At 40.4% G+C, this 27,937-nt stretch overlaps 1 protein-coding gene and 1 long non-coding RNA gene across 3 annotated transcripts in view; one reads left to right on the plus strand and one right to left on the minus strand.

Moving 5' to 3' along the window:
* The window catches only part of Grid2 (glutamate ionotropic receptor delta type subunit 2), a 1,355,396-nt gene extending 1,347,906 nt beyond the window's left edge, over positions 1–7,490 (plus strand). Inside the window, exon 16 of the mRNA XM_034512535.2 lies at positions 3,709–7,490. Coding sequence (XP_034368426.1) covers positions 3,709–3,867 — 159 coding nt within the window. The 3' untranslated portion in view covers positions 3,868–7,490. The remainder of the gene's footprint in view (positions 1–3,708) is intronic.
* LOC143443441 (uncharacterized) lies at positions 48–27,937 on the minus strand. 2 transcript variants are annotated; one of them, XR_013112399.1, is made up of 4 exons: positions 27,738–27,937; positions 24,027–24,093; positions 5,280–5,423; positions 48–288 (listed from the first exon to the last, which is right to left on the minus strand). It is a non-coding gene; the product is annotated as an uncharacterized LOC143443441 (long non-coding RNA). The 2 variants fall into 2 exon arrangements; XR_013112400.1 differs by lacking the exon at positions 27,738–27,937 and adding an exon at positions 26,504–27,381.

The raw sequence follows: 27,937 nt of genomic DNA on the forward strand, positions 1-27,937 counted from the left end.
TACTTCTCGCTGTATAGCTTTGCTGAGATAGGGTAAAAAAGAAAAGCAGATACCAGACTTTGTGTGACCCCAATCAGAGATGCACACGGATCTCATTCGAGGTGCTGGGAACACTGAGCCACTTTGCTCTATCATGTGAGTCCTCTGAGAAGTACTGTGCTCTTCACAAGCAGAAACATGCCTTCGTGCATCCAGGTCTCAGTTTGGAAGTGTTTGTAGTCAACATGTCCATCCTCTACGGTGTTCTGTCTTCACAGAGGCAGGGTGTCCTCCACATGGCTAGGACGGCTATGTGTTAAGTGATGTACCGTTAGTCCATTTAGAAAGCTAATCATTTCCTAACTTAAATTTCAAGATATTGGAGAAATAATGTTCATCTTTACAAAAAATATAAGAACATTAACATCCTCAAAAAAATCTCATCTCATAATATTTCTATCTCTCAAACAATTTTAGCTGTGTATTAACTGGAGCTAAGAGTATAGCTTCTGAAGAACGGTAGGACCGCCTGCCACCCTGACTGCCACTTCACAGTAGTGTGGACTTGGGGTAAATTGATGAACCATAACATTTTCTTACCACTGAATTGAGAGTGATAATCAAGACCATCTCCTAGGCTGTGGTGAATAAACAAGAATAAATACTAAGCTGAGTACTGGGTGCAACCATGAATGAACACTTCATAGACTGTAGCTATTTTTATTTATTAAAGCCATATTCAAGTCACGCTTCTTCAGTAATGTACAGATACCAATTTACTTAGCCTATCTATTGTCCTTCTGTCTTAAGACCTGCTATTTGCTTCTAGGACTTCATTGCTTCAAAATGAGATTACATAAACAATATCAATAGACCCCTGGCTTATCTTTATTTTTACCACAGATTATATAGTACAGCTATTTTGATTTTTTTCATAATTAGAACGTCCACATTTCTGTTCACTTCCATTAAAAATCTTCAGTGATAGCCAGGCAGTGGTGGCACATGCCTTTAATCCCAGCACTTGGGATTGGCAAGCAGATTTCTGAGTTCGAGGCCAGCCTGCTCTACAGAGAGAGTTCCAGGACAGCCAGGGCTACACAGAGAAATCCTGTCTCGAAAACTAAAAACAAAAACAAAAACAAAAAAAACAAAAAACAAAATATTCAGTGATAAGTGAGAGAGATGTTTCTGCAGTTAGGATTAAGAATGCATACACAATTTTATGCCTTGCAATCTTTTCATTAATAATTACATGGTCAGCAAAGACTTACCAAGACCTACCATGCACCAGATGTTATAGGTGCAAACATACTAGTTTCCAAGAATATTAAAGTAAATAAAGCACTATCTCTACCATCAGCAATCACATATAATAGTCAAACAGCTCACGACAAGTCGCTGGGTAAGATTAGTAGAAGCGTAGGACAAATGAGTTAGAGCTCTCCTGTAACACTCTGATCTTCTGTATAAAGGCCTCAAGATATGTGAGATATAATATATTACCGATATATTTGGCATTCAACAATATACCAAAGGATTGTCTTCACCCTAATTCTGGTTTCTAGGAGCTTAAGGGCCCAACAAGTTTTGTGGACTCTTCCTTAATTAAGAGATGCACTCAACCTTTCAAAACTTTAACAAACCCATAAAGTGCATCCTACCATCTCCTTGACTCTCTCTTCTGTTATTCCAATATTTTATCTTTATCTCTGCAATAATTATATCCATTCATGTGAAGTATTTATCCCAATATTTAGAAGAAATCAGCAAGTATTGAATCAAGTGTCTTAATGTTAAATATTATGTTATGTGTGATAGAACTAGCTCCTTAACTAGGTCAGAACCCTATAAAGGGCAAACTTCATGCCATGCACACATTTTGTGTTTTCCAAAGTTTCAGCTTAATTTGGATACAATGTATAAATACTAACTTAAATAAATTAATATATAAATGTTAATAAATACTTTATTAACTTGTTTATTTTTATAGTAAAAAAATGAATTTAAAAAATAAAACAAGCGTTTCCATTAGTTGCTGCTCCAGAATTTTCAAACTGTGTTCAGTGCAACACCAGTCTATGAGTTGTCCAAAAATTATACTAAAGACTTTCTCCAGATCTGGGGGATGAGCTCAGGGGTAAAGCTCTGGCCTAGCATACATGAGGCCAGAGTTCCACTTCCAAAACCACAAATGAAAAGAATAGTTTCATATCACAAAAACAGTTAAAGAAGCTTACTAAAGATCAGTATTCTCCAAACCTGCTTAATGACAAAATCCAACATCTCTTTGTTTTATTTTGATTTCCAAAACTGTAGCTTTTAAAGGGCATGCTTGCCCACTCACCAGCTTTCTGGTTAATGCTGATGTATTCCAGGACCTTAGGGCTGACTTCCACACTGAGCTCAATCAAATAATTTACACTGCTTAACTGGATATTTAACTCAGTTAACTGGTAAGTGCTACCTTCCCACTAACACAATTGGAACCATCTCCTCTTTTCTAACTTGGGTATGAGAAGCAGAGGTTCTGCTAACCATGAAACTTGGATATAAGTTCTATCAACAAAGATACAGATGTCAGGAATAAGTGACACTGCCTGACACTGGGTGAAATAAAAATTTATGCCCATACCCAAGATTCCGACTGAGGTATAAAGCCTTATGCTTACTATGTTGAATGCCTGAAATAAAATATAAGTCATGATGTGTCTTGGGCTTCAAGAAAGAGGAAATTTACTAAATCATACTTATAAATGAGTAAGTTAAAAATTGAACAATACAAAATTTAATTGTTTACAACTGTGGTAAGACTTGAATATTTATTTTTAATAATCAGTGCTGTCATATTTTGCTTTCTATTACTATGATAAGTACCACGACCAGAAACATTTAGAGAGGAGAGGCTTTATTTCATCTTACAGCGTACAGTCCATTGGGAAGAGACGTCAGGGCAGGAACTCAAGGCAGGAACCTAGATGCAGGAACTGAAACAGAGACCATGGAGGAACACTGTTGTCTTGCTCCTGTGGCTCACTCAGTTTGCTTTCTTACTTAACTCAGAACCACCTGCCCAGGGGTGTCACCATCCACAGTAGAATGGTCCCAAGACATCAATCATTAATCAAGAAATTGTTCCACAGACATGCCCAAAGACCAAGCTAATTGGACGCATTTTCTTTCCAGGCGATTGCTTGGGTCAAGTTTTTTAAAAAAACTAATCAGCATATTATCTAAAGTTAATGTAAACTTATGTATTGTCTAAAGCCAATCAACGTGGTTCATTTATGAGAATCAAACTCTGAGGAATCAGGCACCAGGATTTCCTGTGTAACTGGGCATGAGGGCCACCACTGGTGAAGCATATCATTTACTCTCCACGCAAAGGCAGTGAGTGCCCTTTTAATTCTCTGGTGATGATACTCCAAACTTTATGTTACTCCAATGCTATGATAATCCTAACTTGGCCAAAAAGATTCAGTGTCCTCCCTGAAACAGGTTCTATAAAACCAGAAGCTGATATGCTTTGCTTTCTGGTGCCTGCCCAGGATCCAAGAAAGTCATGAAGCCATAACTGAGAAGTATCAAGTGCCTGGCATCACTCTCCTCCTTGTTCTCAGTGAACACTCTTAGCAGAGACAGTGTTTTACAGACTGTGACAAAGATGTTCTAAGCTATTCCGTGTCCAGCCTGAACTGTGACGTGATGCTCTGCTTTGTTTCCTCACAGGCTCCAGCCCTGCAAAATGAAACTGCAATGTCTGAAAGAAGCAATGCTTGGCCATTAAGGCCGTGTTTGAAGCTTGGCAGTAATAACTGGAAAAACCAGGCATCCAGCCATGGCCTGCACCACTCTGCCCAACTAGGAAGGCCTCTTGATGACCCATAATCTCTACCAGCCCTGGACCAGCAGAGCCCTTACTCACTTCTTGATTTCAGGACTCATTTGATCCTGAGTACCACATGCTGGTGAGCTGACACACTGTCTCCTGAATTTAAAGCCCTTCTTCCATTCAAGAAGCTGTCTTCACCAGGCTGTACCACCTGATTACACTTGCCCCATTGAAGAGTAGCAACTGACTGCTGCTTTCAGCTACAGGTCCTGAATCTTGCCTGGGCCAGCCCATTAGCCTGGCAACGATGATCCCTGTTCATCGTGAACTGTTTGTGGACTGTTTGCCCATGGGTCCTGGTCAAGTGCACTCACACTGAGATGCAAGTGTGAATCACAGAAGTGTGATCCCCAGCTTGTGTCATCCATGCAAGATACACCTGGGTCCTCAGACTTCTGATGGACGGGATTCAGGGAGAGATGAAGGACCAAGGAGAATGTGCCTTGGCAAACTTAACCAGAGAAAAATAGAGCCCTCTCCCAGCCCTCACTGAATCAGTTGTGACTGTGATTAATCATAATTTGCCATAGATTTGTCTCCGTATTACTAAAATAATGGCATCTTCATATTTACCACAGGTCTAATTTTCTCTGTGCTAAAAGACATTGCCTTTACTCAGAGACCAAAATATATACACTTTACATGGATTCTTGGCTAATGGAGAGCCTCTAACTCGAATCCATAAAAGTAGATCTTTCATTGTAAACAAGGTTCACTTGGATGCTGTTCTTCACCTTAAGGTTGTAGTGCCTGTGTGTATCACCCTTCCACCAAGACAACTGAGTTTTCCAGGGTCTATTCCATGCGAACAATCTCTGACCAATGAAATTCCCAAGCAGTTTATGAAACACACAAAGTCCTTGTGAACTTAGCTTTTGTAAGGATCTAGCACTTCACTGAATTCCGGGAATACAATGAGTAAGTCGGGTTCTTGCCCCGAGAAGCTTACATTCCAATGAGGAGGTCAGATAAATCAATCTAGTGAGTCTATCTCAGTGAGCTGATAGCCATGTGAACTGCCTTTCTGCTTCTTGACCCCAGGGAGCCTAGAATGACTCCTAGAGAATCTTCTAATATACAAAGTCAAAAGCCAGCATGCAGACATCCTGATCCCTCAGAGTCCCTGAAAGTAGTGACCCAGTGGGCTCTACTTGCTGAAGCATTGGTTCTAAGCTGCTGGACTTGCAAGCTAATTACATGTCTTGTCACAGAGCACTTTTCCCACTCTGAAACCAAGCTGAAAACATTCCTGCAGTAGCTTACAGGTGAAAATCAGACTGTGAAATTAGAAGACATGTCATCCTATGTGGGTCCCACTATTTACTATGACTGAGGGTAAATCCACTCTGTGGTCTTTGTCATCTGTCTTTGAAAAGTCAAAAATAAAAGCATTGTCTGCTGTTCCTACCTCACAAAGTCGTTGTGAGAGATGAAACTGTATGTGGAAGCACCTTGCTAGCTGTCAGCTTTGCATCACCATGGTTCTTCATCTTTACTATCAAATACAATACCAGCATTTGTCACAAGAACATACTCTTACCCAGTCTTCACCCTGCACAATGGAATGGCACAAAAGTCAGGTTTAAGGACATTTCCTCCTGGATATCTGGTTTCAACATGAAAATGCTTATGCTTTTCAGAATATCAGAGGCAAAGGAAAGGAGCCAGGCCAGGACCCCCATGTCATTCAGACACCCCACCATGAACACACAGCTACACATGAACCTGCCAGCCTCCTTCATGAAAGGCTATCCCTAGAGTTCATGGTAGAGAATTTGTCCTTAGTTCCAGAAACTCAGGCACACTGTGGAAGTTCATGGTGTCACCATGGCTACCCAAAGAGTCACCAACCTCTCTCATGGAGCACAGGTCTCCCAAAATAAAGTGAGGGATTATTTATTAACCTGTATAAAAAAAAATACAGCTGTTCATGGTTGCCTGAACTATTACAAATGGACTAACAGAGGAAATACCTAGCTATTAATTAAAGCAAGAATGTGGTGACATGTTTCTTTTATCATTTACGCCTCACAGCAACTTAGCTTTTAGCATCATGATTTTGTCTACTTCGTCTCTGTCCAACACACTGATGATAAAACGTGTTCCTGATTACATGTCTCAGATCTCTCTCTGTCTCTCTCTGTGTCTCTCTCTCTGTTTCTCTCTCTGTCTCTCTCTCTCTGTCTCTCTGTCTCTCTCTCTCTCTCTCTCTCTCTCTCTCTCACACACACACACACACACACACACACAAGCACAGGCACAAGTATACTCACAAACACAGGCACAAGAACAAATATACACACACAGCCACAAGCGTATACCCAGAGGCAAAGGCACATGAACACACACATCACATCACATAATAAAGCTGTGGAACACGGAGAAATGCCACCCATTTTCTTGTCTATCTTCATGGCCGAGCCTAACTGAACTTTATTTCTGATGACTTAATACGGACTCTGAACAGCTCATCTAGCTTCGGTTCAGTGTCGACGAATGTGTCCTAATCTACCCCAGAACACACCTGACTATTTCAGGCAGAAGTTCAAGTAGAAATCTTAGTCTGGTGACTCACTGATACCCAACCATCCTACATCAAAGGATTTCTCTCAAAATCCATGAGCCTTTCTAAAGTTTAGAACATAGTACAATGTTCCCCAAGAATGGCTTAACTTTTCTGTCAACATTATCTTAGACCAATACAATAATAGGTATGTACAAACGAGCTGATAGAATTGCTACCCAAAAGAATACAAACCTCTAACAGAAAACTTTCCATTGTAATTTTTCCTCAAGATCCAAGAGCAAGGAAGGAAGGTAAGGGGTTAAAAATATTCAGTCATGTTAATTTCTATTTTTAGTTTTTTTAAAAGAAAGCATAGAAAATAATCAACAATCTTCTCCTTGCTGTGTGAGATTAGCTAACCAAATACAATACTCAATGACTTGAAAAATTCTTAAGATGTTGAAACTGCAGCTTCAGCACCTAAAGTAAGTTGAAAATTTAAAACAATGTCTTCTATGATAGTTCATAATCACCACTCACTTTGGGAAGAAAGCCAGGCAGACTCAAAGCAGCAACCACCCAAGGTCAGAGGCACTGGGCCAAAGGACCCAGCAAAGAGCAAACCCAAGCCAGGAGGGAAAGCTGTCATTGAAATGGCAGCCCATGCTTATGAAACAAGACATTCTACAGGTCAGGGCCAGCTGTGGAAGAGCATCAGAGCCAAGCAGGAAGGCAAATTAAGGTGTTGCAACAGGTATCAGTGTGACAAAGACTAGGTAGAAGATGGCTTATCCACTCCACATAACATTACATCACAGTAGCCTTTCTTGTGACTTCCAGAGTTATGTCATAGTTCTTTCTCAGAAATTATCCCTCATTATTACTGATGTTGCTTAACATAGACAATCCAGAATAGAAAACCCTTCCTCACCCCAGACCTACATGTATATTTCTTTCTTTCTTTCTTTCTTTCTTTCTTTCTTTCTTTCTTTCTTTCTTTTTTTTTTTTTTGTTTTTTTTTTCATCTTGGCCAATGTAATCTTCTTTTCCAGAGATTTTTAATTTGTTCATAAATCTTTAATGTTATTTTATCAATAAAATTTTGTCAATAAATACTTCTCTGGTTGAACTCCAATTCCTTTATTAAGTTATGAAAACTCAGTATGTTTGAGCTTTTTTTGATTTATCATTTGCCCATACTTACTTTCTCTAGACTAGGGGAGAGACAAGATGTTCTAACATAGCTGACATGCAAGTGAGACTGAAGCAATTATGGTGAAACACAGGGAAGAGTCAGCACACAGAATTTCCAAGGCAACTAACAGTGAGCACTTCCATTGATTATCAATCTACAAATTGTAACTCAGATGTGATCAACCCTCCGTCTGCCCCAATGGGATGCAGAAATCATCCGGTGAGAGGTAGACATATGGGAGAGAAAAAATAATGAAGGCAGCATTTTGAAGGAAGGAGTAGTCAAGCAGGGCCCATGGCTGGCAAAAGTGACACACTTTCCAGGGAATTTGTGTTAGAAGCTCCAGCAACAGATGGAACACAGCCAATAGACACAGTGGTGAGAAGAAGCAGGACATCTCTGCAACTCGGGTCTGAATCCTGTATACTTACAAGCTAAGCGCTCACTACTTTTGGTAAAAGGCCTTATGGTTTTTAAGTTGATTATTCTAAATGATCCTGCTAAGGCTTGAATCAGTGTGATTGTATTGCAGACATTGCATGAAGAATAAAGAAACATAATCTACAGAGCAACATCAGAGACACAGCGACAGCCTCTGTAGTGTGAAACCTTGAAGTTACCAGAAGAGGGAAGTTGTTCTGTGCCCTGGCAGCTGCTGATGGATTAAGGCAATGCTTATAAGGAGATGCACGGGGAGGAGAAAGAGAGAGAAGAAGCTCGCTGTACAGGGATAGCTAAATAAACCACTTGAAGAAGAACACAGTTGCCGTTGCCTCATTCCTCAGGTCGGACGTGGGTACTGACACTTCCAGACTGGGCCTGAACACTGAGTAGATCCTGGGCAAGCAGATCCTGGGTGGAAGCTCTGGCCCAATCTCACAGAACCCAGAAGAAGCAGGCCTCCCAGGAGATCTAACCTGGACAGTATCTTAGGTAAGGAAACAGCAATGCCCACCCCAAACAGGGAGTAACTCGGACCCACTAGGATCCAGGAGTTCGCTCCAGGCCCTAAAGACTGGTTTCCTCCTGCTTGCATCTAAGCACTGAGCAGATCTTGGGCCCCAGCTTTAACCCCAGTAGTAACACTCACCCAACACAGTTCTAATACAACCAAAATAATAGGGAAGACAGGCTCCAGTCAGAGACAGGGCAGGTAACACTAAGGAGATCCTGATGGCAAAAGGCAAGTGCAAGAACATAAGCATCAGCAACCCAGGGTACTTAGCTTTATTAGAACCTAGTTCTCCCACACAAGAAAGTCCTGAATTTCCCATATCACTAGGAAAGCAAGATTCAGATTTAAAATCACTTCTAATGATGATGATAGAGGACTTTAAGAAGGACATAAATAACACTGTCAAAGAATTTGAGGAGAACACAGGTAAACAGGTAGAAGCCCTTAAAGAGGAAGCACAAAAATCCCTTAAAGAATTACAAGAGAACACAACCAAACAGGTGAAGGAATTGAACAAAACCATCCAGGACATAAAAAGGAAGTAGAAACAATCAAGAAATCACAAAGGGAGACTACCCTGGAGATAGAAAACCTAGGAAAGAAATTAGGAGTCATAGACACAAGCATCACCAACAGAATACAAGAGACAGAAGAGAGAATCTCAGGTGCAGAAGATACCATAGAAAATATTGACAAAACTGTCAAAGAAAACGCAAAATGTAAAAGTTCTTAACACAAAATATCCAGGAAATCCAGGACACAATGAGAAGAACAAACCTAAGGATAATAGGTATAGATGAGAGTGAAGATTCCCAACTTAAAAGGCCAATAAATATCTTCAACAAAATTATAGAAGAAAACTTCCCTAATCTAAAGAAAGAGATGCCCATAAACATACAAGAAGCCTATAGAAGCCAACCTTTCCTCTCCTAAGTTGCTTCTTGTCAGGTATTTGATCCTAATGTTGAGAAAAGCAACAAACATAGCTGTTTTGTTTTGTTTTTAATGCTTTCAATATACCAGTTCTCAATGAAGCTGTAGATTCAATACATAAAACAGGCAATGGAACGGACACTGTACATCTCTCCAAGAAGCAGAATGGCCAGAATTTCAATGTTATCAATGGCTGCAAAAGAATATATAGCACTTAGAAATATTAATTTGCACAGTAACAAGGATTTTGGTTTTGCAGTGCTGTCACGGGCACAACATATGCAAAACTTCTAGCTGTTAAACAGGTGTTAAACATCCTTACAATAACAGCAGATAAGGAGCCAGTAAAGGATGTTCACAAATACAGAATCACTCACACTTGCCACTGGCCAGTATTAACTCCAATTGGGATTTATGCCCCATCAGCTTTCCCTTGATCCTTGCCTTCCCACTCTAAACACCTCCAGCAGCTGGACGTCTGAAGGGGGATAGGACAGTCAGTGAGCACGAGCTGTTTCTGCAGGTGAAAGAGAAAGTTTGCACGTCTGCTAATTCAGTTACACTTGTTCATCGGTATCCATTTTGGAATACCTAGATAACACCTTTCCTTTTTGTCTTTATATCCATTCTCTGTGTCCTATGTATTTTTGCCTTTTATGTCCTTCTTCAGTCATTAAAAGGATGTTTGAGGAAGACAACTGAGCTCTGGATCTGGATGACTTATCTAAAACTTTCCTACAGTTTACATTTGCATCTCCAGGTTGAATTTTCTTTGCATAATCATGGATAATTTTATTGTTGCGTCATGAATTTCCTGCACTTACACTTGTATTTTTCTGTCAAGCATTACTCTCTTTTCTATAAAATCCAGAACTTCACTCTTATAACATTTATATTAGACTCATGATGTGTAAAATTCTTTGCTCATTTTAAGACAGGGTCTCATATGGGTCTCATGTATCCCAGGCTGGTCAGAACTCATGATCCTCATGTCTCTGTCCCCCAAATACTGAGATTACTTGGATGCCTGGCTAAAACTTGCTTTAAATATTTTCCCAGTTTGTCATTTACTTTTAACTTTCATGAATTCTGTGTATTAGAATCTTTATTGTTAAAAGTAGAAATAAATAATGAGATCCAGCCTATTCACAGAGTAGATATTATGTCAGATAAACAAAGAAACAAAAAATCTTAGGAATATTACAACCTAAACTAGTTAATTAGTTAGTTAGTTAGTTAGCTAGCTAGCTAGTTGTTAAGATGCTATGAGCAAGGATGAGCCCCAGATGGGCTCATATGCTTAGATACTTGGTCCCCAGTTGGTGAAACTGTATGGGAAGGATTAGGAGCTGTGGCCTTGTCAGAGAAGGTGTATCACTGGTGGCATGTTTTGAGGTTTCAAAAGACTGAGTAATTCCCAGTGTGCCTTTTTCTGTCTTCTGTTTGTGGGTCAAGATATGAGCTACTGGCCTGGAGAGATGGCTCAGTAGTAAAAAGCTCACACTGTTCTTATAGAGGACCTGAGTTCAGTACCCAACACTTACATATGGCAACTGCTTTTAACTCCAGTTGCAGAAATATCTGACACCTCTGTCCTTCAAGGGTGCTTGAGAGCACATACCCACATGCAGTCACATAACTAAAAAGCGTTTTAAAATATTTAAAGTAAGTTCAGGGGGAATGATTTAAGCTCTCAGCTGTTCCAGCCAGCATGCTTTGTTCTATCAGCATAGGCTCTAACCTTCGGAAACCACAAGCCCAATTAAGTGCTTGCATGGTTGGTTGGTTGGTTGGTTGGTTGGTTGGTTGGTTGGTTTGGTTATAAGTTGCCTTGATCAAGGTGTTTTATGACAGCCATAAGAAAATAACTAGTGTAGCTACTATACTATAGAATCTTCCAAGTGATTATGTAGACACATCCTTACATAACAGATTTCAATTAGAGGCTTACTTTACCTTCTAGAGGTCATTAGATTTCATAGTTTCCTATTCCAATGTCATGGTTTTTATATTAATTATTCCCTCTGAGTTTTTGTATGACATATTAGCTATGGGACAAACAATGTGTGGTGGTTTGAATGAGAATGGCCTTCATAGATTCCTAATATTTAAGTGCTTTGTCACCAGAGAGTGGGACTATTTAAAAGGATTAGAAGATGTGGCCTTGCTAGAGGTAGTGTGTTAAAGCAGGTGGACTTTTCAAAAAGCCTATTCCTAGCCCAGAATCTCTCTCTCTCTCTCTCTCTCTCTCTCTCTCTCTCTCTCTCTCTCTCTCTCTCTCTCCTGTCTGTGGACTCAGACTTAGAACCCTCAGCTACTTCTCCATCACTATGTCTGTCTGCATGCTGCCATGCATGCAGGAAGCCTTAGACTAAATCCCCAGCCATTGCATAAATCTGGTATGGTAGCACCTGAGAGGTAAAAACAGGATGTCAGAAGATCTGGGGTATCTTTGCCTACACAGTGAATGTGGGGATAGCTTGGGCTATGGTAGAGTTTGTTTCAAAAACTGAAATAAAAAGTATATCTACAAAGCCATGGCCAGTGCTACTGCTGCTTTCCAGAACCACATGCTCGAGGCAGAAGCTGTAGAGAAATTGAACTGGAAGATCCTGTCTCTTATCAGGTCCTTTGGTGCAAGATGCTGCTGCAGTGTAATCGTGACCAACAGTCATACTCAGCAGTGGTAACCAGGAGCTCTACTGCCAGCCAGACAAGCAAGATGTGCCCACTGGTACAGCAGTGACAGGTATGTTTTAAAAACAATGAACCACTTGCTTGTTGGAGTTGAGTTCTGAGGCTTCTCTACAGAAACAAATTCAATAGCCTACGAAAAGCCATGCTAGAGTGTTCCTCAGCCCTAGTGAGGCAGCTGTTAAGTGGACAGGGTGTACTTATAAAGTTACCTGGTTAATAACTGTATTTATATCCATGCAGTAGTGTGGCTGTCAGTTTGGCCAGAGATGATTATTGAATGCTCAGTCTCAAATCAATTATACCTCAATATCAATTCCTAAGAGGCTGAGGGAATGTTGTATGACAGAGGACACAAAGAATATGGAGGGCAGGTACATGGACGCTGCACTTGGTACCTCACAGCAGCAGCCTGTGCAAGACTTGTACGACACTGGGACTGTGGACATCCTATCAGAAATGAAGGAGGAGCTCTGAGATCCTAACTCTCCCTGAAGCTCTGCAGGCAGCTAACGGTAGTGGAGGAGGAGACAGTTTCTTCAGTAGCATAGTCACTGGGTGCCCATGCGCACAGGAAATAACCTCTCACCTGTGCTCCTGAAAGAAACTCTAATAAAGTTCCCTGAGTCTCACACTCACGAAGACACAAAAGTAGAAAGGGGGCAACTAAGAAAAATAAATGGGAAGAGGATGAAAATCAACCACTTTCTTGTTGGAGCTGAGTTGAGGCTTTCCACGTTAGATGAAGTGGGAAGAGGACAAAAGAGAAGAAGATATGGATTGAAATACATTATATACATGTATGAAGCGCCATAGTAAAATCTATTGTTATGTATAATTAATATATCTTAGTAATTTTTATGAAATGACAATTTTTAGTGAAAAGTAACACCTCCAAAAGCAGAACAAAATCTAGTTATCAGAGTGAAGAAAATAAATTAAAAGTAAAACGGAGCATGCACACTACCAAATATTTAAAGACAAGCAGCATTATGTTCCCTGTAACAAGTGATTTTGTAAGAGTGACTCATCCATTGTCTAAGTGTCTACTTTGGAGCAATGAAAAAATTTTGTACTGGCAGTAATCCAGAAATGAACTGCTGCCATGTACCCTTCACTGGCCACATAGCAAGAGACTGTCCTGTTTGTTAGTGCTTAGAGGGATGTGATTCCCTTTGAAGGGTAACTATTGAACTATTGAATGTCATCTGTGTTGATGTAGGACAGGATGCTGGCTAGGAGGGTAATGGCTCACCAATATCTCTACAGTTGGAGAGAAGTGTCAGCAGTGACCGTCACCAAGGACAGACATGGTAGGTTATTTTTAAATACTACTTCTCAAAAAAAGATAATAAGTCCAGCCATTGATGTGATCAGAATGTACAATTAGAAAAGCCACCTTGACACCTGCATCTATGGCAGCCAGAGGGCAGTACAGACTGGAAAGGGTGCAGAGGAGGCGTATCATACAATTTACCATACAAAATTCAAGATCCCGGAAGGGGAAATGAAAACCCCAAAACTCAAAGAAGACATTATTGGATTTGCCTGGACCTTCATATTCAGCTGAAATACCTAAGGCTCCAGAGGTACTCTCCATGGCTAACAGGAACTAACTTTCTTGATGCCATACAGAAACATAAGGTAAGATATCACACAAAACAGTAGTTTCTGTCAAGAAGGTGCACCCCATGTACTATATGAATCAAGAACTAGGATCAAGGCTAAGCACAGCCCACCTGAAAAAGTGTTGTTCTTATTTTGAAAGAAAAAAAAAAAAAAGCTTCACCCAAAATCCTGTAGCACCTTCAGATATCTAATGACAGGAATTCAGAATGCATATCCTACAGGAATCCTTAGGGGATAGACTGGGGAGTAGCATCACCTAAGCATGGGAAAGCAATTTAGTAGCACAGGGGAATCCTGTCACTTGGGTCTAATGTGTCGAAAGTACTAAGACTTTGCTAGAGTGTATTTCTTAATCTTAACAGAAGCATCCAACAACAGTAAATAATGTAGAAATGTCAAATGGTTGAAAAAAAGAGGGGCAGAGAGACTCTGGAAGGAGACATCCCCAACTGGATTTCATGCCAAAGAGTAGAGCCTCCAAGGAAATCCCAGAGAACACTTTCATAACTAAATAATTCAAGGTGACAGTATAGTGTGAGCATTGACATCGTAGGGTTTCACTTTTCTGTCTTTGTTGTCACTGGGGCAGATTTTGCTATGTAGCCTAAGCTTGCCTTAAAATTAAAATTGCTTCAGTCTCCCGAGTGCTGAGTTGGCTTGGCTCACCATGACCAGCCACAGACAATATTGATAAGCAGTGATCTTGCTAGTCTGAGCATCTTCAGGAGAGCAGCTGTAGATTGAGCTATTGACTCAGTGGCACCGCAAACACAGGCTTCCAGAAGAGTAGAGATCAGGTAGTGGGACATAAGATGAAAAGCAGACACCCTAACTGTGAAAATCTGTGGCAACAGGTTCTAAAGCCATTAAATATTGATGGTGTATGAAGATAGATGGCCAACATTCCCAAAGACATTCACATGCTGCTCTCCACTCTTATAAATGTCTGATATTTCACAGAAGACAGGGGAGCTGTTACTGTGAGTCTATCAGCATCTTGGTATGGGGAAAATATTTCGGATTGTCTGGCTATGCTTCTTATAATCACAAAGATTTGTATAAGAGAATGAGGGAGACAGAAGCTAAAGGCAGAAACAAGGCTATATCAACAAGGCAGTGGGCAGTGATCTGAAGGTGTGTGCTGCTGGCTCCAAACAGAAGAGTGCTGTAGTAGTCAGGATTCTCAAGAATAGCAGAATCTCTCTCTCTCTCTCTCTCTCTCTCTCTCTCTCTCTCTCTCTCTCTCTCTCTCTCTCTCTCTCTCACACACACACACACACACACACACACATCACTTTTTTGTTTGTTTGTTTTTTGAGACAGTTTGTGTAGCCCTTGCTGTCCTGGAACTCACTCTGTAGACCAGGCTGGCCTCGAACTCAGAAATCTGCCTGCCTCTGCCTCCCAAGTGCTGGGAATAAAGGCGTGCGCCACCACCGCCCAGCTACACACATCACTTTTATTTCCTCAGATGAAGTGATGAGATGAGAGTATTTCTTTCTTTGTTCTAATATCCATAGGCCTAGCTGGCAGCTTCTAACCTTCATACAATCTAGTCTTCCAAACTGATTGATTCAACCTGGCTTTTCTCAGATTCTGACTGAATTGCTCGGCTGTGTCCTTCTCAGTCTCTGACTTGTTCTGTCTTTACCTGTGTCTAGCTTGTTCTTTTTGCTGCCTGTCTTTGTAAAACTGTCCCCCCAAAACTGCAACACCTCTCTCTCTCTCTCTCTCTCTCTCTCTCTCTCTCTCTGCTGTTAAGCAGCCTCTCTTTCCAGTGTGAGTTGGGTGTTCCTATCTCTGGTTCATTCTGTCAAATCTTTCTCTGATTCATCACTTTGTCTACCCCTTAATTAGACATCAGTTTCAAACATGGCTGCTTCCTTTTTCAAACCAACCTTATCTTCATTGTTAGGGATCAAACACGTGTACTAAATGTATGCCTGTATTCCAGCCAGATCATACTATAATCCAGGGCATTTCTCAATTTCTGCTGGATCATAAAGACCTAAAGGGTCTTTGGATATGATCTCTTGCCACAGTAGCCATGTTGCTATATTAAAATCTAATATATATATATATATATATATATATATATATATATATATATATGTGTGTGTGTGTGTGTGTGTGTGTGTGTGTGTGTGTATAAAAAATAAATGTGACATATATATATGTATATATATACATATATACATATATAGGTATATATGTATATATATACATATATATATGTATACATATATGAATATGAAGTGATGAGATGTGTGGGGGGGAGGGTATTGGAATGATTTATAGACTGCAGTTTAGTAATCCAACAGTGGCTGGCTATGAATAGAATATCCAGCAATTCTGTAGTTGCTCAGTCCACAAGACTGAATGTCTCGGTTGGTCTTTAGTATATGCTGGAATCCCATGGAGGTAGGCTCCAATTCCTGTGGGAAAAAAATACATGTGCTAGCAAGGCAAGGGAAAGTAGGCAAAGAGACAAAGCTTTCTTCTTTTCTGTACTTATGTAGACTTTCAGCAGAAGGTGTGGCCTAGATTAAAGTTGTGTGTTTCCATCTCAATTAAAGGTGTGTGTCTTCCTGACTCAAGATGCAGATCAAAGGTATGTGTGTATGTGTGTGTGTGTGTGTGTGTGTGTGTGTGTGTGTGTGTGTGTGAGTGTGTGTGTGTTTTCAGTCCTCAAACGTCCAGACTAGAAGTGGATTTAACCACTTCCAACGAAGCAAAAAAAAAAAAAATCTCTCATAAGTCTACCCTATATTTCTGGATTGTAGTTCATTCCAGATGTAGTCATGTTGACAACCGAAAGTATCCATAACAACAATGTGCAACATCAAATACAGGTGACCTGGAAAAGCTGAAAGAGAAAAAAGGAAATCTATGTTCTGAGGCTCAGGAAGAAATATGTTCCTGCTCATATCTTGTCTTTGGCTAAGTGAAACTGAGTTGAAACTTCTAAAGTCCAGTATCTCTAAGGCAGTAAATTTGTTTGGTTTCAAGCTACTAGGCTTGCAGTAACTTATTGAATCAATGAACAAGACTAAAACAAGCCACTATTCAAATCAAACACTAATCTCATTGTTGCAATGAAGCTATCTCATAAATATAGTTTATATTTGCAATCAGGTGACCTGGAGGAAAGATGACTACTGTCAGTAAGGTATATTGGCTTCATCTAATCAGTTGAAAGGCTGAAAAGCAAAACTGGCAGATTCCAGAAAATAAAATATTCTTTCCCCAGCTCTAGAATCTGTAGCCTGCTGCCCTGCCTTATAGATTCATCCTTGGATATTTGTATTGTATGCACCAGTCTTTGAATAAGTGTACAGTAGTACAACTTCATTTATGTTTTGCTTCCTATAGCCTGCAATCTGCTATAGCCTGCAATCTGCAATCTGAAAGTGCTAAGTAGAAAGTTCTAGTAATAAATAATTTGTAAGTTTTAAATTGTGTTTTGTATGAAGTAAAAAGATGGATCAGTGGTTAAGATCACTCACTGTTCTTCCAAAGGACTAAGCTCAGTTCACAGCACCCATGTCAGGTTGCTTAGAATCATCTATAACTCCAGGTTCAGAGGATCTAATACCCTCTTCCATACTTAGCCAGCACCTGCACTCAGATACACATAAACCGACACATATGAATAATTTAAAAATAACACATAGTATATTGTTCGCAAAAACTGTTCCGCATGCCTCCCGTGCCCCCTTTTCACCCGTGGAAGAGAAACACGAGAGACGGAATTTGGGTATCACCACAGCGAGGCTTTACTCTGTATCACAGACATGAAAAGATGCGGAAGGGCCAAAGACAGGAAGAGGCACAGCTAAAATACACCCTAGAGTGACGTATTCACTTCTGATTGGCTGTTCACTCATCACCCAATATTACGCCTCGGGATTGGCCAGTGACTTTGGCGGGCTTTCTGCCTTTGCAGCTGCGCAGTTAATTGTTTACTAGTGGGAAGGACACGATGTCCGCGCCATCTTGGAATGGCGGATTATACCACCGCTAACAGCGGCTTCCTACAAAAAACATGATGAAATATCATAGCATGCCTTTACTTCCAGTCTGGAATATAAACAATCCCTCTGTCCAGCCCGATCAGTTACCCATCTGGATTATGAACTGTCTTGGTACCATAGTCCTACAGTGCTTATGCTCAAGGGGTCCTGATTTTACTTAAATCAATGCCAACGTACAAGAGTAGCAGTATGAAGGACACACTGGTGTATAGAACAGGGAGAGCTGGTTAGCCTCACTGAGTGGCAACACCACAGCATATAATGGAAAAACACAACCAGGTGGTGGTGGTGCATGCCTATAATCCCAGCACTCAGGAGCCAAAGCCATATGTATGTATATGTAATCTGACATATAGGACTCAGTACTTCTCATAAGTTCAGACACACATTGTGGTATATCTGCATATATGAGATGACAACTGTATATTTTTAAAATGTCTTTGTGGTTCTCTTTCCCTACTTAACCCCAACTTAAGTGCTTGTTGTAATACTAACAGGGGAGAAACTCCAATACTTCACAGGGGTATTTCTTAATTATTATAATCAAAAAAGACAAAAAAAAGTGGCCAGAACGAAAGGCTATGGACAAAAAGCATAAACTAACTAATAATAATAATAAAAAACAGTTCGCTAATCTTTTCCTAGTTGACTAAATCAATACAGAACCCAGACTTCATGAAGAATCATTGAATGGATAGATAGGTGCCAGGCATACCTGAGAAACAAAATCACTGAGCCGCCAGAAAAACCAAAACGCTATTATTAATTCTTTGGAACATAAAGGTCCTGCTGGTAAGCAAAATCCCACTTGTGCTCCCACAACTACAGGCTCAATGTATCCAACTGTGGTCCCTTTCGACACCCTAAGTACATCAGGTGGACGGCACTGTGATCTAAACATAACTGATCTTCCAGGAAAATCATGGATAGAAAATTTTGTTTCTGTGTAGCCACATTAACTGGTAATGTGACCTTTAAGAAGCAAGACCTACAAAGTTTCTTAGACAATTGGGATAAGGACATAGATGAGTTTTGGACAGTTTATATGGGACCACAAGTTAATTTCAATAAAAAACTAGTGATCAGGAGCATCCCACACATACATTCTCCAGCTTCCTAACTTGCCACATGACTATATCCTTTCACAGAACTCTTGCTATAATGATGCCAAGATTGACCAGAGACAAGCCACGCTCACACCACACCACTGAATCTCTAGAACTGCCAAATAAGTAAACTTCTTTTTTCCTCTTTTAAATTTTTATTTGAAATATTTTTTCATATATTTTGAACATGTGCTTTGCTTTGTCTTAATTCCTTCCATATTCTTTCTACCTCCATACTCAACCAACTTCATGATCTATCTATCTATCTATCTATCTATCTATCTATCTATCATCTATCTATTTGTCTCCCTCTTTCTGAATAAAAAAAATGACATATACCCAAAAATGAAAATCAAAACAAACTTTTAAAAAAGTCAATAAAACAAGAGGAAAATTCCAAATAAAACAACAGAGAGAGACAGAGCGGGCGGGAGGGGGGGAATTGTACAGTGGCCTGTACATGGGCCTGCTTTGTAGTATGGACAATATAGTTAATGACACTTGATTGAAGAAAACTGATATTCCCTTTCCCTCTAGGTATCAACTGCAAATTGTAAATAGCTTCTTGGTTAGGAGAAAGACTTTGTGACCACTTCCCTTCATCAGTGCTAGAATTTTGTCCAACTTGAAGTAAACATACAATTCTAAAAAGATGAAATACAAGTGCCTAAGAAACACTTTTAAAATGATGAAGCATCTTTAGTCATCGGAAAGCTACAAATTAAAACTACGCTGAGATTTCACCTTACTCCAGTCAGAGTGACCAAGATCGATAAAACAAATGACGGCAGATGCTGGTGAGGATGCTGGGAAAGGGAAAGTCCCATCCTTTCATTTCTGGGGAGAGTGCAAACTGGTACAGCCACTATAGAAATCAATGTACAGGTTCTTCAAAAGGTTGAAGCTTGATCTACCAAAAGATCCAGCTACATCACTCTTGGGCGTATACCCAAAGGACTTTGTATCTTACTACAGAGTGACATTTTGTGGCTGCTACCTTTGTAAGAGACAGAAATGGGAAGAAGTCTAGATTTCTTCCAACACATGAATGGATAATGAAAATGTTACCACATGTTTAAACAATGGAATATATTTAGCTGGCTAGAAAAAAATGAAATTATGAAAATTGCAGATAAATTGACAGAGGTAGGAAACAGTCATCTTGAGTGAAATAACCAATCCCCCTAAAGACAAATGTTGCATATTATCTTTTATATGGCTGATGGTAGCTTTTAAACTTTATATATGTGTGTTTCAATCCAAATAACCACAGAGATTAGGTAGCTAGTAAGGGACCAGTCATGGAGAAGGAAATCTTTCAAGTAAGGGAAAATAGAACGTAGTATTATAAAGAGATAGAAAGGCAGTAAGGCACAATAACTATAAGCATTTAACAGTAGCATGCATATCTTGGTGGTAAGCACTAGCTCTCTACTTGAACTTAAGACCTGCTTAATAAGAGGGAAACCATGCCTGATTCTGGAAACCTAGCCAAATGCTGGGGAAGTCATGGATCTTGGGGAAGAATCTACAATGGCCACTTTACTAAACCAGCATAATCCCCAACTACATTTTAAATATTTAGCCTTATACCCACAGAGGAATGTAGTCCTCACCCCTCATCCAAAAAAAAAAAAAAATGTGACAGATGGAGACCACCATAGAAAATCACAATCAATCAAAATGCAAAGTTGTGGAGCCTAGTTCTAGTAGATGGATTTACAAAAGAACCCCCACATCTAAGGTTCAAGTAACTCTATGGAAGAGAGAGGTCATGCTTTGAGATTGTGTCTCTTAATAATGTCAGAAGCTACACTCATAAAGTCTCACCAATATGACTGCCCAAATGTGAGCTGAACAAGGATTACATTAGTGAACATGACCAAGAGGCCCGGGAAAGCCCACAAGACTTTAATCCTACACAAAGAACAAACTAGAGCCAACTAAGGGATGCTGAGAGGAGAGAAACAGTGTCCGTCATGGAAACGTACACCAGCATGTTATCCAACACCAAACGGTCAACCCTGATAACATAGGTAAAAGTAACATTCTATAGACTGACACAGTTAGGAAAGCGTGTGTGTGTGTGTGTGTGTGTGTGTGTGTGTGTGTGTGTGCATGTAACAACAATTAACTTTAAAAGTTGGTGGCATAAATTTTAGAGAAAGGATGGGTATAGGAGATAGTAGGTTTGGAAGGAGGAAAGAGAAAAGGGAAATGATTTAATTATATTATAATCTTTAAAAGAAAACTTTAAAACTGAGATAAGCGGGTAAAGTAGCATAGGAGGATTAAAATGGGGGTATGGATGGGAAGGCAAAGTAAAGGAGGGGTAATGGGGAGGGGCAACAAACAATAAAGGCCTTTTGAAAAAACATATGAAAATCTACTACTGTAGATGCTTTCTAAATTATATATATATATATATATATATATATATATATATATATATATATATGAAGTGTACTTGAATAGAGTCACTATGTAATAGGGGATACAGCACTCTAACTAGACATCTTAAGTCAACAAGTAAAACCTCTAGTGCCAGAAATGGGTTGGGTACATCTTGTCAAATCATTGGCCAAAAAGGCCCCACAGACCACCACTACCCACAAGCATCATAGGTTACTGCCAAAGCTATTGCTTACTTTTCATAACCTGATGGTAAGGCCCTATTGCAGAAGACAACCGTCACTTATGTAAGCAAACATGGAGAGATAGATGAACTTGCTGCCCAGTGAAGTTTCATCTCTGTGGACTATATCATTCACGGTGCTGGAAGGTACTGTGCGTGCTATCAGAGAAGAGACGTGATCATCAGTTTCACTTAACCACAAGCCTGGTGCCCTGCAACAGAGATCTGCCTGCAAGATACACCAGTACAACAGTAGCACAAACAGCATGGTAGTAAATAACTACCTTGTAAAATGGATTTAAGGCCGAGAAATAGAACCCATACCTGGCTAAAGTGGCCAAGAACCTGCAACTAGATAGGTAGATAGACTTATTACTTATTATTAAACTTCTTACTATTTTTTTTTTTTTTTGGCTAAAGGAACATAGCAATAAAATGATGTCTAAGGACATACCAATAGATCTGTGCCTCCCTCAGCTCACATCATAGAAGCTCCTTCTTGCAGGAGATGGGAACTGCGTGACTCACAACTGGACAATACCTGGAAAGTAAATGACTTTGGAACACTCAACCTCAATGGGACGTTGTTAACAAACCTCTCCCCACAGGCCTCTTGAATCTATAAGAAAGAGGAGGCAGAAAGATTCTAAGAGCCAGAAGTGGTAGGCAACTCAAAGGAAAGCATCTTCCAGATACAACAGGACTGATACAAACTCAGAGACTGTGACAGTGTGCACAAGGCCTGAACAGGTTAAAAGATTTTCTTTATAAAAAAGTCATCCTTGCCTATTTTTATCACCATAGCAGAAAACTGACTAACACGGGTGGATGTCTTTAGGAAGTTTCAGAAACCTTATGACTGCTCCCTAACCTTTTAATGAAATGCCAAACTGGCAGTAAACAAAAAGTTAAAGCTTCCAAAGGTGTCTCTTCTCCAAGAGAGTAAATCAGAAAATGCTTCATGTCCTAGATAGAATGATGGAGATTTTCTTCTTCATTCTCAAACGTATGAGCTACTAATGGATAAATGAAGATCACTCTTTACCCCGTGCCTGATTACTTGGTCACTCAGACACCTGAGAATACTAGATGGATCATAGACGATAACACTTCTCATGAAGCTAATGATCTGGTGAGGTTATCAAAAGGGACTATCAGAAGTTAACATTTTCTTGGCTTTAGCAATGACACGTGTTCCTGGTCTTGACAATAATGTTAATATTATGTCTCAATATAGTTCTCATTATAAAGGATCTTGATACCCAGAGCCTTTTATCAAAGGTTAGTGGTCCATTCTATTAACTGTCACTTTAATTGCACTCAAGGAGGAGAAAGTAGATATAAGGACACTCTCAGGATTCATGTGCTGGACAGAAAGTGAGAGGTTAACCCTACAAAGATTCAGGATCTTGTCAAGTTGGTGATGTTTCAGAATTTTGCTTGTGGCATGTGAAGATTCTGTCAAAGAAACAGGGAAGCCCTTCCTCCTTGCTCACTTTGATACTTGGTAGGTATGTTTATTAACCCTGGCTGGATGCTGAAAACACATTCCACATTCAGATATTAAAATCACAGAGTCACTTATCAGTCGACCCAGGTAGAAACTAGTTTTGAGTAAAAGTTTGCAGCAAACTTTAACCACAGCTACAAGCATCTTCGTCACATAGCGCGTGATCCAGAAGACCCCATGTTGCTAGAGGATTTGTATAGTTTTAGAATCTATGGTCTTTTGCACACTCCTGTCTTAGAAAAGACCTGTACAAAGCCATGCTGTCTACATCAGACAGCTACCCATCATTCCCACAGTGGATCCTGGTGTGCTAGTGTGCCTAAGAGGAGACCGAGCTGTAAGGTGAGTGGCAGTCACTTTGCAACAGGAACTACTTACTTTGATCTGGATGCCAAGTCAAGTCATAAGTTTGAGGAAGAGGGCACAATAATAATTTGGTACATTGTGGAAATAGTATATTCCAGATCAAAATGAGTAAATTGAGAAGCATGAGCAAGTTACACAAGCAGATGCTCTGCTCATTCCATTATTTAGTTACATCAATGTCTAAATGTTAGCTGGCTACCAGAGGAGAAACAGAAGGAAATGTTAGGGCGTGGTTTGGGGATGGCATGACTTGTCATGTTTCAAGGTGACAGAGGCCTCTTGTGAATTACAATCTGGCTCAGTGCTGTAATGGAAAGTAGAGGGGATATCCTGTATGGTTAGCATTGTTACAAGCTTCATGCAAAGAGGAAAGTAGCCTAATGGTAAGACTGCATGAAAATTCCTTGGCAGTACCTGACCAATCAGGGGCCTGTAAACCGCAACACTGAAAGAGTCAGGACAAGAAGGTATGAGGACATTGCATAGAAGGACATGTAGGCACCAGCATGAAGTGAGTGGCTTTGTGTCTCCTACAAATATTTCTAGAGCACCTCTCCATGCACTGATTAAATAGGCAATAAAGATTACTCACCTCCGGTGAAAGGCAGCCAGCTTCCCTGATGAGGCTCACATAATAGACCCCAGAACAGAATGCCTTCCTAGCCAGGATGCAGGGAGACAGATGGATAAATATTAAACAGTCACACTAGTAATTATTTGATAATGGTAACCAATACTAAAGAAAATAAATATAATGAACCACAAGAGCGACACTGCAGTCGGATATTTCTACCGGAGTTGGGGTTGTTCCCTTGAAAGCTGAGTAGAAGATAGTGAGGAAAGCTAGGAACGAACAGGCAAGAAAACAAGAGTGCACACGTGATGGTTCTAGGTAGGGAAGGTGTTTGGTGCAGATAGGCAAATAAGGTGAGAGTGACCCAACATTCCTTTAAAAGAGTGTTGTTCTCTTATGAAGCCACAATGTAGCCTTCAAAACTAGGAAAAGAAATGTCACGCATTTCTCTGGTAAGTTTTGTTAGTTTTCCAACAGTGTGGCCTAATACAGAAGGTCCACCTTGGAATCAGGCCTCAACTGTGTTATCAGGCTCCTTCATCCTCTGGTAGCCAAGGAAGGTTGGTGACATGTTGGAATCTTGACAGTTTTAATGGTTATACGCTTACTGTTTTCTACAGTGCGCCCCAGTTAGGGTTGGATTAATGTTTTCTCTCAATTGGATTATGGACAGGCATTTTGGATAACACCATCATAGAAACGAACTGGAGCCAGCATCCTAACAGATACCAAATCAGTTCATTTCTATTTTTACTAGCAATGTGAACTTCAGTCGTGTAATTAAGCCAATATTAAAGTCCTGAGGGATAGGGTTAGCTTTTGTTCTTCAAGTACCACATTGCAAGTAGTATTTATCAAACATTCAGTGAACTCATTTACTCTGTCCATATTAATAATTGATAGATCCCATTTTGCAAAAGTTTAGGTAATTTGTCATTACTCTTACTTATCTTGATACTGAAATTGTGTTGTGGATTGTGGAAAGCTGCTTTCAGCCGACTTCTGTGATCTTCTGTCATGTCTTCATCATTCTCTGAGTGCTCCCTTATTGTTAGAGAGAGAGAGAGAGAGAGAGAGAGAGAGAGAGAGAGAGAGAGAGAGAGAGAGTCTGTGTGTAAGTAAGTTTGTGTGTATGTGTGTGGGAGTGTATGAGTGAGTATGTATGTAAATGTATGTGTGTATGTGTGCCTATGTGAGTGTGTGAGTGAGTGTGTGTATGTTGTGAATGTGTGTGGATGCATGTGTATGTGTATATTGTGAATGTGTGTTTGTATGTGAGTGTGTTATCAGTGTGTATGTGTATATGTGAGTGTGCGTACATGCATTCGAGCACATGTGCATGTGTTTCCTGTCTTATTCTGGAAACTTAGTCTTCCAAGAACCCTGGATCCAGTTTGGAAACTTCAAGTCTGATTGGGTATGTTCATGGCTGATGTCAGGCTCTGAGAGTAAAAGGATTACACATAGAAATACATCTAGGTGTTCTTATCACACCCTTATCTGTATCTATTTATATGGCTTTTATTCATGTGTATTCAAAATTTTAAATTCAAATAAAAATCTCAAATTTTAACCCAAGCTCTTTGTAAATTTATATATTTATAACTAGAACTCTGATAGTGATAAGTCTCTGACACTTTTGTCAATTATTGTTTTTCTACTCATTTTTTTTTTTGTAAGTAATCTGGTGTCCCCACACAGTGAAGGTTTCAAGCTGAGCTGCTATTGCACCATCCAGCACCCATGAATATTCACTCCACTCCATGTTCTGACACCCCAATCCAAAACCGCCCCCGGGACACTCTGTCCACATCCAGCAGGCCCCAATCCCAGGTACACACTCCTGCCTATCTTCCTCAGCCAATGCAAAGGAGAAGGAGAAAGGGAAGAGAAGCGGATCCTTAGATAAGGGCCAAAGAAACATCACACCACTAATTACAGAACACACAGTCCCTAGAAGTCCTAACGCAATCCACTTCTTTACACAAAAATTGAGATTTGCTCTTTAAAACGAAATTATCCTAGTGAGTGTTATGTAAATCTGATCAATTAAGACCAATGGTATAAAAAGTGTTGACAAACATTTGTCAATAGTCCTTAAATCTGTCTGAGCATAAAGGAAAATGAGTATTTTGAATTTTTGTGGAGGTCAAATTTAAAATGTAAATAAAATGTCAGGAGGACAGGAATCCAAGGAAAATTTGAGCGACCTGTGCATTTAATACTGACATCTTGTGAAAATCTTCTACCTTTCAGCTAACAGTTCAGAGAAGTCATCAAATGAAGAACAAAGTTTTCATGGCTACCCAATTTTTACAGGGTCTGGCTGCTCAGCGTGCCTTTCATACACAAATGGTGATGTTGGGTCCCTCCTTTACTGGAAAGTCTGGCTTTTCAGCTTGTGCCTGACAGTTAGTGCTGGTTGACTTCAACAGTACCCAGGCCAATCTCCAAAAATACAGAAGAATGCTGTACCTTCCAAATAAAGACATTACCTTTTTCTTTATTGTCATCGATAGTTGTCCTTTAGGTTTGGGGTGCTTCTCGATTTGCCTGTCTATTCCTGTCTGTCATTAGAGTATTTACTTCCTCAGAGCTTAAAGTCTTTAAAAAAGGGGGGGGGAGGGGCTCCTCTGATCTTCTGTCAGTATTGGAAGGCCCGGGACTATTCTTTATACAGTAGTAAATGGGCACACTTGAAGTAGAGAAACAGGTGAAGGCTGTTGAACTCTCTTCTGTCCTTCTCTGTCTTGTTGAGATATGAACACTAGTTTACTCCAGCCTCTGAAATCCTTCGCACAAGGAGCTCCAGATGGCAGGTTGGATCAAGTCCCTGCTAGCGGAACATTTCGACGGCACTGGACCCTGCAAAGACAGGTTCCAGGGAGCTTTCTGCAGTACCATCTGCCGGAAGACGAAAGTCCTCCCTAAGATAGCAACCACCCTGAAAATCGAAAGCACCAGCCACAGTTGCCACCCACTCTGGTGCCGCGGGGACGAAGAGAGCCCCAAGCTGGAGAGCACTAGGAGCAAGCTGGGGCGTGTCCCGAGCCAGGAAGTTTCTGATTGGCTCTTTCTGGTAAACTACTAGGCTGAGGGCTAAAGAGGTAGGAGGGGAGCGGTTTATAGAGGGGGTGAACACCCTAACTAAACAGAGCGGGACAGGTGGGTTTGACTTTGGTTTCTGGGCGTTTGCGCAAGAAGCCACGCGCACTAGTAAACCCGGGCCTCCCGAGGCAGCAGTTTCAAAATGCCCAGAATCACAAAGAACTCAAGGACCTTTTGCACTAATTCCAGCAGAGCCTTTGGCTCTGTGTTTATGAGTCCTACGCTGTGCTGTGAGTGTTGAAACTGTTTGCATGACTTCTTACGATATCTCACCCCTAGCACTGTACCCTCTGCGAAGGGCTTTTGCAGACTGAGACCCTAACAGACGCTGAGGAACCCACTCCAAGGCGCCTGGAGCAGTCTCGATTTCGATATGTCATAACTATACCGCAGCTTTACTTTCCATAAAAAAAAAAAAAAAAAAAAAAAAAAAAAAAAAGACGAAGAAGAAGACTACATAAAGAATCCAAGTACGATGTGGACCAAGAGATGAAGACGAAGTAAAAATTAAGAAATACGTTTCCAGAAGCGAATGGTTTTCACCTCATTCTGATTTTTAATTAGATGCATCTTAACACTTCTACAAATTAAATATACAATAAGTAAGAACTTTTTACACACCTCTCTGTATGTATTTCTGTCACATTGCACATGAGCGATTTTACGAGTTTCTTGAGAGCTGTGATCCAGGCTTGGAGGGACCTCAGGACAGGCTGGTTTCTCTAGGTTGGTGCCCAGAGGCTCCAGCCGGGTCCAGCCTGGCCCCAGGAGCCGCCTACCCTGGCTCCAGTCTGAGCTGGGGCCACTCGGACACCAGCCGA

Source organism: Arvicanthis niloticus, chromosome 9 (assembly GCF_011762505.2).
Source record: "Arvicanthis niloticus isolate mArvNil1 chromosome 9, mArvNil1.pat.X, whole genome shotgun sequence".
Taxonomy (NCBI): Eukaryota; Metazoa; Chordata; class Mammalia; order Rodentia; family Muridae; genus Arvicanthis; species Arvicanthis niloticus.